At 40.1% G+C, this 17,476-nt stretch overlaps 1 protein-coding gene across 6 annotated transcripts in view; it reads left to right on the forward strand.

Moving 5' to 3' along the window:
- Nucleotides 1-204: 204 nt before the first annotated feature.
- The window catches only part of LOC126547302 (alanine--glyoxylate aminotransferase 2, mitochondrial), a 62,488-nt gene continuing 45,216 nt past the window's right edge, over nucleotides 205-17,476 (forward strand). Inside the window, exons 1-8 of one of the 6 annotated variants that reach the window (XM_055062773.2) lie at nucleotides 205-492; nucleotides 2,345-2,430; nucleotides 6,403-6,479; nucleotides 8,536-8,726; nucleotides 11,010-11,133; nucleotides 12,152-12,246; nucleotides 13,576-13,669; nucleotides 15,007-15,201. In XM_055062773.2, coding sequence (XP_054918748.1) covers nucleotides 2,385-2,430; nucleotides 6,403-6,479; nucleotides 8,536-8,726; nucleotides 11,010-11,133; nucleotides 12,152-12,246; nucleotides 13,576-13,669; nucleotides 15,007-15,201 — 822 coding nt within the window. In that variant the 5' untranslated portion in view covers nucleotides 205-492; nucleotides 2,345-2,384. The other 5 variants (XM_055062774.2, XM_055062772.2, XM_055062771.2 and 2 more) reach the window with 5 other exon arrangements.

The raw sequence follows: 17,476 nt of genomic DNA on the forward strand, positions 1-17,476 counted from the left end.
TAGGCAGCATAGTAGTAAGAGCTTGGTGGCGCAAGCCACCGCCCCGTTCCAAAGGGGACGCTCATAACATCCATCCATCCATCCGGAAACGGGGTTTTGCACACGCTTTACCAGGTGTTCTGTGGCTTTACTGGGTTTTGGCTGCTGCGCCTCGATCGTGCTCCCGCCAGTTTAGTTGCTGTGTAAAACGTAGAGCGCCTACATATTTATGTAGGCGCTACGTTTGCCACACAGCAGCCAAACTGGCGGGAGCACGATCGAGGCGCAGCAGAATACATGTAGCGCTGAGTCATATCGAGTTAAGGCACACTCTGAACTGACCTTTAAGGGCATCCCGAGCGGTTTTTTGTTTAGTACGCCGCCGTTACCCTGAGTTAAATTGTGCCGCCGCGCTCCAGCTGTTGCATTTCGTGTAGGGCTACTGACAGAATGCGGTTTCCAGGTGGCACGATGGCCTCGACTGGAATAAACGCACACGACACCAAAGATTGAGTAAGCCTGAAAATATTTTATTTGCACTTTACAAGTACAACAAAAAGCACACGTCTACGCATCCACACAAGCGCGGTTACATAGTCAAGAACATAGTCAAGAAATGGCTCATTAATAAGGGTAGCACAAAAGCACAAGAAAGAAGACCTAAGCTACAAAACGTACGGTCGGCTGCTAAGTATAATAATTTCCCTGTCACCGCGTGTCACTTTTATACAGCATCTTTACAGCACTACCAGGCCGGGTAGTTTGGCGGAAAGAACGCAACAGCTTATACGGCCGTCAGCTGCCTCTTCCTTACGGGTATCATAATTATCCTAATCTCCGCATCAACGTCGTGCAAGTTCGCATACAGGTATCTGTATCTGAACCATATGTGCCAGCTTAATACACGTGTAGTGAAATTATGATAACCACTGCGTCTTATCAAACGTATTGGTTTTGCAAATGCGCATTACAGCTGACGGAACGACATACTGTAAGTGAAGCACAAGAGAGCAAGGACAAAAGGAGGATACAACACTTGAAGAAATGAAGAATTAGTAGGAATACAGCAAACAAGCGATGACGGAGAACACACAATGATGCATCGGGTGTTCTGTGACATCGGTTTGCGTAGTTGCGGTGTTATGGAGATCAACGGCATAAAAACGTACCTTCAAGCGTACTCCCTCAACCTCCGCCGTATTCATGTAAACGCTGCCAAGAGTAGACCTTTTTACAGCAAGTCTATGTAATGACTCGCAGACGAAACCAGCATGCTTTCGAAAATGTTTTACCGCCGTAGTATTCGAACGCCAACGGCCAGGAAACACATCGATACCAATAGGCTGTCGGCTGTCGGTGGTTAAGCGAGCACAAAAACCTTGACGCTATGGTCTAAAAAGCAGCTTCAACAATCAAATTTTTAAAAAATCAACTGCCTATTTGCCTGAGGTAAAAAAGCATCCTTAGACACCTCGATTGTTCATGTCAATGGTTTGTGTAAATTAAAAAAATTAAGCATGTTCAGCGCCCCTAGCAGAGAAAGCACAAATTAAAGTATTCGACCAAATTACAGTAGCTCCACTTGCGCGCTTACGCTGAAACGCGCCTCGATTGATTTTTCGCCCTCTGTGGCCATTTGTTGAACTTGAGAGTGTGCGGGGCCTGGTATGGCAACGCCTCCAGGCGTTGCGTATGGCTACAGTCATATAGAGTTTCTTACTATAAGTTATGGTGGGAAACTCTATGGCTACAGTGTACGAGAAGGCTTTGTTACATGGGTGTTGCACGAGTTTCCAGATCGTGGAGGAAGGACTTCCTCCTTGTTCCACATACACATTTTAAGCAGCGTGACAGCTTTGCAAGGCACGGCAAGTTATGCGTGGCAAAGAAACGAAAGCAATAAATTTCGAGCACTTCACAAAAGTTGCACTGCGTGGCTTGGTGTCAATGCTTCATCGCTTGACATCAGTTCTCGAGTGCTGCCGCCGCGCATTCAGTAAAAAGCTCAGCTATTTTTTTTCTTTTTGTTCCTTTTTATTTTATTTTTCCGACGCGGATTACGTAGCTTACCGCTGGTAGCAAAGCCTGGGTGGCCTGAGCTCGACGTCGCGCTAATATTTAATGTGCGGCCTTCCTCATTGCCGCACTTATCTAGTGAGCCAACTGCACACTGATACCACTGAAATCATATTCCACTCGTTCCGTTAAGGAAAAATATAAATGCGTGTATATATCTGCTTTTGTGTGTGTGAGTACTTACGTGTGACAGCGCAGTCGATGTTGTAACAGAACACGTGTGTGAAAGGGGGTGGATGCGCGGAGAAACCGTTGGTTTTCTGCCATTTCGAAAACTTGCTTCCAACAGGCCCACCGACAGTTGTGTAAAACGAGCGCCCGCAAGAAAAATGCACCTAAAACATTTCGTGCTTCGTGCGGTTAGACCTGAGTGGGGTATGTCTGCTATTTTTTCTTATAAAATGTCTGAAACTTGTACCGCGTTGCTAAATCATATCGCGCTTGTTACAAGTGTACGGACACTACGCGCGTGCGCAATTTGCGCGCACCGAATGCCCACAGTGCTAAATTCTGAGACGACTTTTTCCGTTCTTTCCCCTTCGTGATTGGCTCGCACGCAGCTGTTATTGCTGTGGTCAACCGCGGCTCAAAAAACCGAAGGAAAATAATCGTTACAGATATATGTGGCATATTTTCGAAAGTACGGCTTTCACCTGCGAAGGCAGGAACCTAAATAGTTTTCATCATTATTTGCCGCTCGTGTGTTTAGACGTATTTAACAGGTAAATCCCAAACAAAAGCAACGATGTTAGCACTTCACATATGTTAGCCCTTTATATGTTAGTTTTTTTTCCACGGACCTTATTTCTAACTTCAAGTGTGGCATAAAAAAAAGCTGCTCATGCACTGCTATGGTTTGCATTGATTGCTTTTCTTTGTGGCACATGACCCTGTCTTTCGCCGGGGAGGTAGAGGAGGCTTAGGGCCTGTTAGATACTATGCTTCTTTGGCATGGTATGGTGCCCTCAAGTTGCTGCCTGGCATAGAATATAGAGTAGAATTTATTGACAGGAAAGACAGAGAGGTCGACCTGAGCTAGTGCGCTCCAGTTGGGATAGAAAAACTGCTCTGGAATACGTAGGCAAATTTATTTCCAACATAACCAATATCTTTATTGAACTGAAACCTTGCTCTTGCTTATTACGTCTCTGTATTTGCTTCATTTGGTGCCAATCACATACATACCCCGAAACACCTCTAGCGTCTAGCAGAAGATGCTTGCCTCCTTTGCTGTTGGTTACAGTACAGTTCTTGCCACGCTATGCACCTTCAGAAGCAGAAATATCTTTATGAATGAGCGCATCAATTCTAAGGCCTCACCTCTGCTTGAAATTGTACATGTTTCTCTGTCTTTTTCTCTTCTGGCAGATTCTCATTTCGGTATTTAAGTGCCCTATTTAAGTGCTCTCAATTGTCCGTCCTCCTATATTCGGTTGTCTTGCAGCATTTATACTTTCCACAGAATGTGGTATCAATGCTTTTTGCACCATTGTGCGGTGACATTGACCAGTCTGCTGTAGAATTCCATCTCTAAATTTTGACCTTTGCCAGTCTTGCTTCTCGATCTCCAACCTTTACTTCCTTTTAATGAAGAAGAACCAGTTTGTCATTTCCTTCTTTAAAGCCGTTACTTTACCTTCAGTTGCAGAAAAAATTTTTAACTCCTTCACCACCTTGTGTTTTTAATGTATGTTTGCAATTTATTATTTCGAGCTGTTCAGTTTGGCTATAGCAATAGGACATATTGTGCTGCACTCCACAAATTCATATATGCTTACCATCTCTGCTGCAAGCGTGGCGTCACCTTTTTTTTTTGCATGTTCTTTTAATATTCGATGTTTTCTCATTTTCTTGCAATTCTTTCCCACTTCTTTTTCTTTGTTTTGATTTGTATGTTTGTGTATGTGTTTCTGGCAAGTTTTGGCATCAATTTGAAAAATTACTTCATTTCTGGCTCTGTGGCCAATCTTTCTTGTGGGTGTGTGCCATGTTTTTAAGGACTTCACATCAGCCCTGCCATGGTGTACAAGGCAGTCATACACCAGCGATGAAGTGAAAGAAGTTAGTGATGCTGGCAGCCATTTGCAGTCTATGTTGGGTTAGCTAATGAAAGTTATGCCAATCTTTCCTAACCTTTGTTTGTTTTTATACTATTGTAACATTTAGTTCATAGAGGTATTTTAAAAGAATTACAGCATATCCAACACATTTGTTGGAAGCTACATTAAACAAAGCTTTCTTGAATCATTTCAATTAAATATTATGCAAAAAGATATATGATGTTTCCCATTATATTTTATTTCCAACTTACGCAATTGTTTGCACCTTAATTCTGCTATGCAAACACTAGTTCACATATGGGCTCATGACATGCAACATGAATGCACTGATGACTTGCAGTCAAGTGTGACATTTTATGAGTGTTGTAGGAAGCATTGTGAGCAAAGGTGCATGTACAGGGAAGTGTGAAACATAGCTACGCATGTTTAATGCTTCAACAACCCTGATGAAGACTGTGATCAATCAATCGCCTTCGCTACATGACTATAGAGGCCTCTCACTAAGTCTGTTTTGAGACGTCCTTTGCAAATCTCTTTTGTCCTGTAGATGTTTTTTGTGTGCATTCCTTCTCTGCGCCACACCTCTGTGGAAGATTTCTCGCTATGTACATTCAGTGAGACACTGACGTCAAAGCTAGGGGAAGAGGCAGAGAAGCTAGGTTGTCATGCTACAGCTGAGCGACTATAAAGCCGTATTCACATGAGGGAGAAATCCACCTCCCCATGGCACGGAGTGCACACCACATGACCACTACAGGACATTTTTGTCATGTTTTCATAAGGTAGCATGGCCCCTCGGAGCTGCCTGCGGGGATGGAGAAGCACCCAGCCTTTGCACGTGCATCTGCTTGGCGGTGGCACGTGACCTTGTCGTTAGCCGGGGAGGTAGAGGAGGCTTACCGGAAATGATGTTATAAATGGTCCTGCATTATCCATCTGGCCAATCCAATCCCCCATAGTGGGTACGTGCCAGTATATCCTTAGGATCTACATCTACGTTATCCTCGGGAGAAGTCCCCCATGTGAATACCACTTAATATGTGATAGCATTATGGGGATTGCAATGCCTGCAGGATTGGTGCACGTTACTAACCACATTAAAGCCCTTGGGAGGACAAAGATCATGCACTGATGTAAGGGTCAGCCCACCAAGTCACCACATTTGATTACACACAGTCTTTGAATGGGCCCACTTTTGATTACACCATCTCCGGGACCAGTCCAGTTTACTATTACACGGTGTTCAAGATTGGCCCACTTTACTCGGCAAGAGATCAACCAACAGGCACACAGAAACACAAAGAAAGCTTTGTTTAGAAAAGAAAAAAAAAGAGACCATAGAAGATGTACAGTTTCACTTCTTAAAGTGTCCTTAAACAAATCTGAGCTTGAAGACGAGCGAGCAGTTTCTCTCGCCTTCGCAACCCTCCCCATGAGTGTCCTCCTCCTAGATGTGTACTTCACTAGAAGATATGGGGCACATTACGTCAGTACCAAAAGTCACGTTGGTGTTCTTGTTTCAAAACGCCATCAGCTTCCGCTTATCAGGACTCCACACTTTTTTTTTACTCTTCTTGCTCTTCATGCTCAATGTATGCTGACATGACTGGTGCCAGGCTGAGGGTTTCTGCTAAATGGACATACCTTGAGCACTGGGCTTCCCTCAATTCTACTGTTGTAGCATGCACCCTAAAAGTTTTTGTTCATGAATTGCAGTGGCAGAATTGTACTGCTGCAAGAATGTTTTAAAAATATTAGTTAAAAAGAAGAATGGCTGGTATCTGTATTGTATTTTTGTTTATAAAGAAGTAAACCTTCATAACATTTGGTGAATCTGTTAATGTGAACAGTTTGTAGTGAAATATCTGAAGCCTGTTCAGTGCTCCAAATTACAAGAGGTGGCTGCACATGTTGAATACATATTTCCTGACTTGACAGTTCAGTAATGACATTAGATTGTAAGAAGTGTTGAAAGGCTGTGGAGTTTGTTGTATGGAGCATTAGAGGCAAGGCTGCATGGGAAGCTAAGCCGGTAGTCTCAGCATATATTTTATTATCTTTGTTAACAGAGTTATAGAATAAGCTGAATTTAATGGCAACTATAACTATATTTTGTGGCATTGTGCTATGAAGACTCCTGTACTGATAACATGACATTTAATCCTGTAGTCTTAATATGAAAGCAATTGCAGTGGATGCTTTTAAGCTTTTACAATGTTAACTATACATCATTGCATTGTGTGGTAGGCTTATTATGACTTTATAAAGGGCATATATTTTGTTGCAGTTATTAAAGCCACACGGCAAATGACAACATCTATTCCGGAAATCCCACCATGTGATGTGAAGCCAAAGCCCTACCAGGTTAGTGAGTAGTAAATGAGCAAATGTGTTTCTGTTGGCTCGATGAGCTCGCCTGTTCACTTTTTTCCTATTGCCTGTGTTCAATTCTGTGTATTGCAGTGGTACCATCATGCCAGAATGAAATGCAAGTACAGGAAAACAAGCTAGAAGGCACATTTCACTTTCCGCATTTGCCAGTGGGTGTAATGCTGTGATTCACAGACACTTAGCATACTCTGAAGAGTGTACTCGCACAGGATAGCTAAATAAGTATTGCTTATGAAATTTTCATTTAGTTTGTTGCATCAAGAAAAGCAGAAAAGCTGCAGCAGTATCAGTGTTTGAGAGACTGCACCTTGCTTGTCCCCTGCTAAGCATGCTGCGCATGAAGGAGCACATATCATGAAGTCATGCTCTTCAAAGATTTACTAACAGAATAACTTAACTCCCCGTGAAAGTGATCTTTAAGAAATGGAAATGTTCTTTTTGCTGTAGATTTGGTTTCGGAAAAAAAAAAAGAAGAAAATTGCCAGTTTCACCTGAAGGGCCAAGAACTGACAGCGATAGCAAGGTTTAGCATTGTGCTTGAACTTCTCAGTGTTCTTACTGTATGGGGGCCCAACTGATGTAGCCATGACACATGAGGGTGCAGCAAAATTTCTGGAACCCTTAAAAGTTTTAACACGTCGTGTAGGGCCTGTAATGGAATTGCACAGGTGCCACTACGCTGCCTATAAAGAGCCGCACCAGTTAAATTACATCATTTTCAGGTTTGATCACTGATATTGTTTTGCACTTTTATTGTTTAATAGTCTGAGAATATTTAAGATAAAAGCCACGTGATGTGAATGTTATGTTTCATGACATTTGTTTGCGGGTAGCCATTCTGAAAAAATTCTGAGGAATAATTTGAGTCAAGAACGTAAGACCTGGTCTGAGCAACTTTGGTGGTTGAACAGTATAGCATCTACCTTGCATATATGACATGCATAAACATATAGCAGACATATCCGTAAATATATGTGGAACCTCACGGCAACAGTGACGACGACGGTGAACATTCACCTGGATTGTCCATATAATTGCTAATGCAACAAAATGAGAAATTCATAAACATAATATTATCTATTTCTTTATTTTCACCAAACACATCTGTTTTGGAAGGCACTTGCAGTCACTAAGCTTCCTTGGTATATCAAAAGCACATATATAAGAGCGGTGCCCTCATTATAGCACTAATAATTGCCACTTTTAGACATTTTCACACAGGGTGCCTATCAAAGTCTACCATAGTTTCAAAAGTTGGCAAACAATGAAAAGCATTAGATTATTTTTGCCAAGAATAAGAACTTCAAAATCAGGAGTATAGCTACACTTGAGACAGTGACATTTAGCTCATGCAATTGTGATGGTCTCTCTGTTGTTGTTTGTACAAACAGTGTGTGAATATTAAATGGGATCATTTTATAAGTGAGTTTGATTGTACATTGAACACAGCATAAGAATTGCATTCAAAATAGTGCTTCACTAACTTTTTTTGTTCGTCAGCACTTTGGCCATGCAGAGAGTATATTTATGGCTTCAGAGGTGTTATGTAATAACACACTACCTAGCATATTCTATTGTCGAGTGTCTAATAATTCATGCTGGTTACAGAGAACATCAGTCAGATAAGGCACAGATGCTCACTGGAGTGCTGAGTATGGTGCTAATTCGTACCATTGAATCTTGCAGTTATCCTAAAGCTTTGCAGTATGAAGAAATGAACAAAACTTCAAAGATGAGGGGAAAACAATGTCATAAGACATGGACAGAGTAGGGAATCAAATATATGGCAAAAACAAGGCACCAATCTTGCTCAGTCAAACCACTAAAGGAAATTACTTCAGCACAAGATGTCTAAATGTCATGAAATTTCTTTTCTTGCTTTGAAGTGCCACTTACTTTTGGAACACATTTTGTTATGCTCAGTAGAATAGTGCTTTCATTCTATCAACTTCCCTATTATCTGAAGCTTTCTCTTTTGTGTTACAATGCTGTTTCTGGTTTCTTGCACTTGTTACCTACCTTTCTTCAGGGAAAACCATGGGCAGAAATTGTGGCCCTGCGAAAGCACCACTTGAATCCAAGTCTGAACAGCAACCTCTGGTACAAGGAACCCTTGCTGTTCACACAGGGCCACATGCAGTGGCTCTGGGATCACAAGGGGAAACGCTACCTTGACATGTTTGCTGGCATTGTTACAGTCAGCGTTGGTCACTGCCACCCGTGAGTGAAACAAGCAACATGACTTCTTCCGTTTTGGAAAAGCCTTCTGGCCTCAGCAGTTATAATTCTCAAATGCACTTTTTCACATGTTATGCGCATGTTATTTCAGGTTCTTGTGTTTGTCATATAATACAAACTGCCCTATGCTCTTTATTTTAAAATATTTGCAATGTCATACTTTTAACTTCTCCTAATTTGATGTCAACAGGGCATGCAAAATTACTTTGAATTATCTGATGTTTTAATTAAACAATGAGTCTGAAATGTGATTATGACCAACATTTGTGCTCTGAAGTGGGTACAGTGCTACTATCTTGAAATGCCAGTGCCTGTAAACTGTGGTCAGAATCATCTTTGTATCAAAAGAGCCATTCTGCCAGAGTAAGTACAGTTTACACTTCACTTCCAAAAGTCCAGTTCAGTGTGCTTAAACTGTGCAAACATTGCCAAGAGCTTGGAAGGGTTTGCTATTCACATGATACTGTGTGTAGAAATGCGCTCACACTACACATTCATCGGCTTGCATGTACATTCAACTCTTGCTTTCATTTTCCTGTACTTCCACACCTATGTGCCATTGCCACATTTCTGAAGGCCATTCTTTCTCAGCATTGTCTTCCAAAGTCCTTGTGTACATACCATAATCCCAATGCCTTTAGCTTCTCTGCACATGCAATCAATCAATCAATCAATCAATCAATCAATCAATCAATCAATCAATCAATCAATCAATCAATCAATCAATCAATCAATCAATCAATCAATCAATCAATCAATCAATCAATCAATCAATCAATCAATCAATCAATCAACTTTATTTCCCTTGGAATAGGAAGAGTACAGGACTAAAAGCTTTAGCAGCTTTTAAGAGGGTTGCCTCAAGCGAAAGTAATGTGTGCCCTGCAACATGAACAGGAATTATCCCTTTGGGTAGCTTCACCATGACCAGTAGGATTCATAATCTAATCATCAGCTGTTAATACTAATTTGAATTATTCAATGTTTCACATATTAAGTTTTAAATAAAGAGCTTTTCTGCCATAGAAAAGTATAATGTATTTGCAAACATGGTCAAGTTAACTGATGTCAAATTCACAGAAGTTCAGTGTGACATTACTTTATTTATTCATGCTTGGTTATGCACATGTAGAGTCTCAACACAGCTGTTTACTATGGCAGCACTTTTTGAGGCTTTTTGAGGTGCATCATTATGTATACCCACTAGTGGGTCACACATCATGTTCCCCAGGTGCTTGATTGTGACCCACATTTGAGTCATGCACTTATGCATTCTTTTTGAGCTCCTAAGCAATGGTACCACCATGCTTGCAATCATATGCAACAAACAATTTTTATTAGTGTTGATTTTTCGCAAAGCTATTGTTTATGCACCACAGGGAAGACTTTCCATTTTACAGCCACACAGAGGGAATAACTGCTGTGACGTAGCAGTGACCCATGTTGCAGTGAATGTGTTAAAGCATGTAATACTATAGAACAGAACAGATAATTATTTCATTAGTAAGTATCATTGAATTCTTAAAAGACTTCAGTGCATGGAAGCTGCACCATTCAGAACATGAGGCCTTTTGATGTGTGTGGCAGGCACATACGTGTGTAGTAATATATATATATATATACACAATCATAAGAAACCAACAAACAAAGACACCAAGGAAAACATAGGGGAAATTACTTCTACTTACTGATTGAATTAAAGAAATGATAAATTAATGGAAATCAAAGTGGATGAATAAACAACTGGCCGCAGGTGGGATATGAACCTGTGTTTTCGCATAACGAGTGCGATGCTCTACAAGTTGAGCTACCGCGTCGCCGTTTTCCCGTCCCCTTTCTGGGGTATTTATGTTTTGCTATTAGAACTAACCCTGGGAGTGTTATCCAGCACCACTACTCGCAAACCTTGGCGGCAGATGTGGAACATCCTTTCTGCCGCAGGCGTCGCGAGTATGTGATCTATTTGGGTGATGGAAACTGGTCAATAAACCCACACATGCTACCTGAAGGTATCAATGTTGCTGGATTTGAGAGCCTTGTAATGTAATGAACGAGAAGAAGGGGAAGATCTGAGAAGATGACCACATCTGGTTGAAAAAAAAATCAATTTCCAATAGTAGCCTCTATGTGCAGCTTTTGTTTTCATTTTGTGTCTGTATAGATAATTCCAAAATTGCTGCAACTATGTATGCTGCCTTATTTTTGGTTTTGATTTCCCCCTCAGTTTTGCTTTGGAGGTAATTTTACTGTTCTTTGTACTTGCAGGAAAGTAGTTGCAGCTGCTGAGAACCAACTGAAGCAGCTCTGGCATACATCTAATTTGTATCTTTACCCCTCAGTGCACGAGTTTGCTGAAAAACTCGCTGCAAAGATGCCTGGTGACCTGAAAGTGAGATGATACTAGCACATTGTGTGTGCTAGCTTTCACTGAATAAAATTCATTGTTTATATGCAAAGTTTGTTGTTTAACAGCAATTATTAGAAATAACATATTGGTTCATTTCATATTTTCGCAGCTATGTTTGTAGCTTCATCTTATGAAATGAAGTTTTTGCTACGTTCATGTATAGCTGCTATGGAAAAAAACATCGATAAAGGGTTCTATTGTATGTCTCCACTTTGACAGTCCACACTCCTAAAGCATCATATCATGTAGTGATTAACAGTTACCGAGTCAGAGTTGTTTTCTTGAGTCATTGGCTTCAAATGCATTTCATCTTTGTTGCTGTATAGTGCAAAAGGCTGAGCCTATTTGTGTATCATAATGAAGTAAGGCTGCTGCAAACACAACCAGCAAGCTGCTGTATCACAACTAAAACAAGGTGGCAAATGAGAAGTGTTGGGTGTGTGTATTACTTCATTACAATCTATAGATTATTTAACTATTACCACATTGTAATGAGTCTAAATTTAAAGATAAACATTCAGCAGAAGTCTACCTCGCTGGGAACAGCTATTAAAACTGAGAAAACGAACAAAAACTTCCTGAAACATGACTTTTCAGAGCTATTCCAGCTCTGGAATGTCAGATTTTAATAAAAAGTGATGGGGCTTTCACAGCTTTAGTTAAAAAAAGAAAATAACAGTTGTCTTGAACTTTTTTTTTAGCCATGCGACCAATTGGTCACCTACGCAGCCATGAAAGCTCCCAAGAATTTAACGTCAGAGCTTGACCTATAAATTTTATGTTGTGTGACCTCATAAAAAGATGATTTAATTATTATTTTGCCTTTACATTCCTTCCTTGAAAGCTCTTAGCATTTATTACAAGCATTGTATTACAGAGCTCTGTTACTTTACATAGTTTGTGCTCGTTCATTGATTATAGTAGAAAATATGTGGTTGGACTGCATGAGGCTTTGCTATTTATACATTCCATTCGGTGCATTTCATTCTCTTTTGTGTAGGTGTGCTACTTCACTAACAGCGGCTCGGAGGCCAACGATCTGGCTATAATGATGGCACGGCTTTACACAGGAGCATATGACATTATTGCTCTGAGGTGGTACTGTTACCAAATTTTAAGCTCTTTGCATGAAATTGAAAATGTCACATTTTTATTTCTGGCTGCACAGTCACTGCACTGAGGAAACATAATATATGCATTCAGTTGTGAGACTTGTGTTTTTCAAATTTTATTTCATTTATCTCCCCCTTTGGTTGTTTTTTATCTCATGCTTTTCATTCTCAAATCTTTTAAGATGCTGCAGTGACCATCTTCATTTTTTATGCAACTTGAGCATACATTTTGGGTGGGCTCATTTGTTTCTCCAGCCTCTTGACACAATTCAAGCAAATTCACAGCCAGGATGTAGTAAAGGGAGTCTTTGTGTGAGACAATCCATGCACATTTGACAACCTGCTGAGCGATTTACACAGAAATAAGTAAAGCAGCTTAGAATCATGTAGCCTGTTTTATTACTTAGTGTGGTAATATTGACCTTCCTCCAAGGACATATGCACCTAACACACTTATTCCTTGTGTCATGTGAATTAACCATTCTTTATTTTAGCAGAGCAAACTGGCAGTAGCTGTGGGATAGAATCTCATCTTTAAATTTTCTCCTGTAGAGTCACAAGAGCCATAAACATCCCTTTGGATCTTCACACATATGACCAAAGTGCCAAGAAATGAAACAAGGAAAACAATGTTCCTGTCTTCACATGTTTACATCTCCTCTGTCTCCATATTTCATTTCATGGTGCTTAATCACAGTTGCGAACACAGTTGTGAATCACAGTTGTTGTATTTGCCAACTATCCCAGGTTGCAGCTTTTCCCCAGTGGACATTTATCTAAAGCTCATTAGTTGTCATAAATTTTAGTATGATATTCCATTAATAAAATTGAATAAATAAATAATTTAGCCAATAATATTACTTAGTGTTACACACATTTGATGCTATACCATTATTTCAAGCTTACAATGCAGCCGTTTTTTATTTATTTATTTATTGTTTGAGCTTATACATTGTACATGACTTGGACATGGAAAACAACAAACTGTGGTGTACATTTACATTGAAAAGAAGCCTCTGTGCAACATGTTTTCTCAGCTTTGAATGTTTGAAGTTGGCCTTACAAACTTGCATTTAAAGTTAGTAAAAATGTGTACTCAAACATTCTTCTATGTTTATGCTGTATATTTAATAATTTTTACACATGCTATGGGCAAAGATACAGCTAGTTTGTATTGGTAGGTTTGAATTATAATGTCCAGAAGGATCAGCTGAATATTTGTTTACAGATGTATTTCTTCACTTACAAGGCACCAGTATGAAGGCCTCTGGAGCTGACTAGTAACAATGACAATGTTATTTTGTCGGTACAGAAATGCTTACCACGGCATGAGCCCATACTGTGCCAGCTTGTGTGCTGTTGGCAACTTCAAGCATCACATACCATCCAGCTTTGGCGTATTTCATGTGAGTGCACAATACGTAAATAAGTGTTGTAATTTATGTGTGTGGGAGGGTGTTAAGGGTACACAAAAGGAAAATATTCAGTCGAGCTAGATTGGTAGATTATTTGTCTAGAAATAATCGTTTCTGTGCGTTAATATATCACTTTCTTGTGTAGAAGATTGCTGACGAAGGTCCCGCTGCTGCTGCTGCTCAATTTGAACTGCCTGTGCCAAAACGGACGAGTTGACGTATTCTCCACATGACCTCCCTCTATGCCGCTCTTTGTGAATCAGCTAGTGCTGACGTTGTGCGAGAGGTACCATAGTCCACAACAGGCACCACTCCAATTTTTCATTTTAGTAATTTTCTTGCTTACAAAAGCTCTCTTCTCGCTGTGAATCATGAATTCGTTACTGCAGAAGCCTAATTAGTTAATCTAGCTGGACTTACTATTTCCTTTAGTGTCCCTTTAACTTATATTGCTGCAAGTGCAACTTCACTAATATGGAACAGGACCGACTATACAAGAGCGAGGTGAAACTGGTTACCTTGATGAGCACTATTACTAAAAAATAAGACAAAGAAATGGTTGAGGTGTAGGTGCAATCATGTCTAATTTATATGCAGGTATCCAATTATGTCCGCTTGTGACAGTATGTACAGACAGACCTTAGTCGAATGAAATGTGAAAAGGGAGAGAGAAATAAGGACACCTCTGACACATAATTGCTTGAAATTACAATGTGTCACTGTGGTACAATTTGGTACCAAATATACTCTTGTCTGAAACCAAGCATTCATGAGAAAGCTCCGCCAGTGACATTCAAACAGGTGAATGTGTAAGGGGAAATGTGCCTTATAGTTTCTCCTGTTTGCATTTCATTCCAGCATCATAGTACACCAGTGCATCGTTACAAGACTAGAGTGTGCAAATCTGAAGTGTTGCATATTTTGCATGTCATATATGTATAGTACAGTTCATGAATTTTCTCAAAATACTGAGTGACAGCTGTAACTGCGTGCACTGCTAACATGAGGAGCATTGAGCTTTGAAGAGGTATTATTGTAATTCTCATGACCTCCTTGTAATTGGCCACATGTTCATGGATACAGCTACATTTATGAATAATGGTTATTTGTGTCATAGCAAAAGTTAAGCTGCTTATGTAAGCCATATGAGTCACTGAAATGTCACCTGAAAAATCACTGATGAGTACAGCTAGTAATAACTTGAAAACCAAATAGATATATGTAATCTGAAAAAAAAAAAGAAATGATTGCATAGTGCAAAAAGTTTATTTCATTTTTTTTTTTTACAAAATTGTGTTAGGTTCAGAGTGTAACATTGTTTCTTTTAGGCAATGAATCCTGATCCATATCGAGGTATTTGGGGTGGCTCCAAGTGTCGCGACTCCCCAGTCCAGGCAGACCGCACCTGTTCATGTGGCACAGAATGTGAAGCTGCCTCTCACTATGCTAACCAGCTCAGTGAAGTACTACAGCAGTGTGTCTCCAAGAAGAGGGTGGCAGCATTTTTTACTGAGAGCATACAGGTATTTTCTGACCTTTTCACTAAGTTTTGTTTGTTGAGCTGATGATAGCAGTACATGCCAATAACAGTGTTAATATTTTTTTGCATATGACTGTTTTATATACAGCACCACTGGATGAAGCCAGGGTAGTTTAATGAAATTTGACTATCTTTATTTGTACTAAACAGGGAGTTGGCATAATGAAGTTTAATAAAGTGGATTGTATAATGCGAGTTGTAAGCGGCTCGGGCTGCATTGTTATCTTACACATTAGCATTACAAATGCCCTGGGTGCATATAGTTTTTGCATGGCTTTCAAGTGACTGTAGCTGGAACTTCAGAAACACTGCTTACTATATGCAGCTCACTGTTATATAACCATCATTTACCTGCTTAGCTGAAGAGTTTTGGTGCTGGTAAGTGTAAACTGCACTACTGAAGGTGCAGCTTTGTGAATATGAGGGTGAGTCAAAAACGATTCACACTCTTGTTCTCTAAAAATTTTTTTTTTCATCATATTGTCTTGTCACTGCCTATGGGATCACTGTATCTCCAGTAAGTGTGAAGCAAGAAATTAATGCTGCCCTAATTGTTATCTGCATCAAAGAAGAATAGTGCACAGTTATTCTATTTGTTTGGCTTGAAGGTATATCTGGTGCTAACATTTTCATAACCACACCTGTTTGGGTGGTCCCTTAAAGGAAGCTCTAGGAGGATGAAGATTCTTGTCCGATGAAGAGGTACGCAATGATACATTTGTAGACTTTTGTGTATTTGTGCATTTGTGGAAAACATCTTTAAAGGAGAGAGTGCAAAAGCTTGTTTATTGATGGGGAAAAGTGTTTTGAAGACATGAATGACTATGTAGAAAAATCATAAGGGGCTGCCCCTGAAAAACTATTATAATTAATTTTGCTGCCAGAGTGGGAATAATTTGTTTACTTACCTTTGTAATGCACTATGTCAGCAAGCTTAGCTGGGACAATAGTTGCTTTCACCCAACATTCCCAACAAAACATTGTTATGCCATTCTGTACAGTTAATATTTACCAAGCAGTAAATGATGATATTAGTGTTTTTCTGTTATCAAATTTCATGCCATTGAACAAAATATGCAATGGTGGCATACTCATGAACTAATGAAGAACATACAATCAGAAACAGACAAATATTGTGCCATGTTTCCCTTCTGTTAGTGATTGTCTGTTGCTTTGCACCTTACAATTGCAGCACACATTCCACTCCCCCACCCCCCTTTTTTTTGTGCCTTAGTGTAAGTGAGCAAAGTCACCTAAAGACCTCTGTAGTGTCTCTTTACACAATTCGCAAGAAATAGAAGCTGCTTCACTTAGCATGCAGAACTATTTCTTCTGGTTAGATAATGATGTTGCAGCTGCAAAAGGTTCTGCAAAATGTTGAACCCATAACACTTTCTCACATGTCACACATATTTATCTGTGGCATTAGGTCCACTGATACATATTCTCCAGTCACTGAGTGCTGCAGAGTTATGGCAACATTTTTTCAACATTCTTTTGTTTTGTTAAGGTAGCCATCTCTAAATACATGTCTTCTAACAGCTAAGAATTAAAGTTAGTTTTGATGTTTAGTATAGCTCTAAACAAATACATTTGTTGCAGTTTATGTGTTTTTGTCATAGAACAGAAAAATTGGGGGCCTCCTTATGTTATGCTTGAGTGAGCTGTATCCACTAGTATGAATGGGTTTGGCTCGCACTTTACCTTCATGGTGCTCTCCTTATGTTCTTCTTGCTGCTGACACTGTTGCTTAGCCTCTGCATTTTGAAACCAAAATAAGGCACACTCTTCATTTGTAGCATCCTGTTTGCATCAGTGCTTCACCACCCTAACCGCTTTTAAACCACGCTGTGCAATGCTCGGGTATCTTCACAGTGCACTGCACTGCTGTCTATCCACCTAGGCTTTATGGCTATGTTTTTCGGCAGCAGTGCCAGCGCTACCTTCCTCCTATACTACTCTCTGTTTACTATGGAATGCCCTCTCCAGTCTCATGCTTACCCTTTCTATTTCTCTTGGTGATTCAGGTGGTGTCATTAGCACTCACTCCACCCAGTCACAGCACTCCTCTCCTCTGGGGATATTCCACTGTCTCTCCTCTTTCCTTTTCTCAGTGTCACACTCACTAGGGAAACTTGACGACATACCCCTCCTGCAGTAGACCTGCGACGACATGTAGAATGCTACTGCATGGAAACATGTGAGCAATATAACACATCTAACCACTGCTAATTCTCAAACTACTTCGTTTACCAACA

Source organism: Dermacentor andersoni, chromosome 1 (assembly GCF_023375885.2).
Source record: "Dermacentor andersoni chromosome 1, qqDerAnde1_hic_scaffold, whole genome shotgun sequence".
NCBI classification, from domain to species: domain Eukaryota; kingdom Metazoa; phylum Arthropoda; class Arachnida; order Ixodida; family Ixodidae; genus Dermacentor; species Dermacentor andersoni.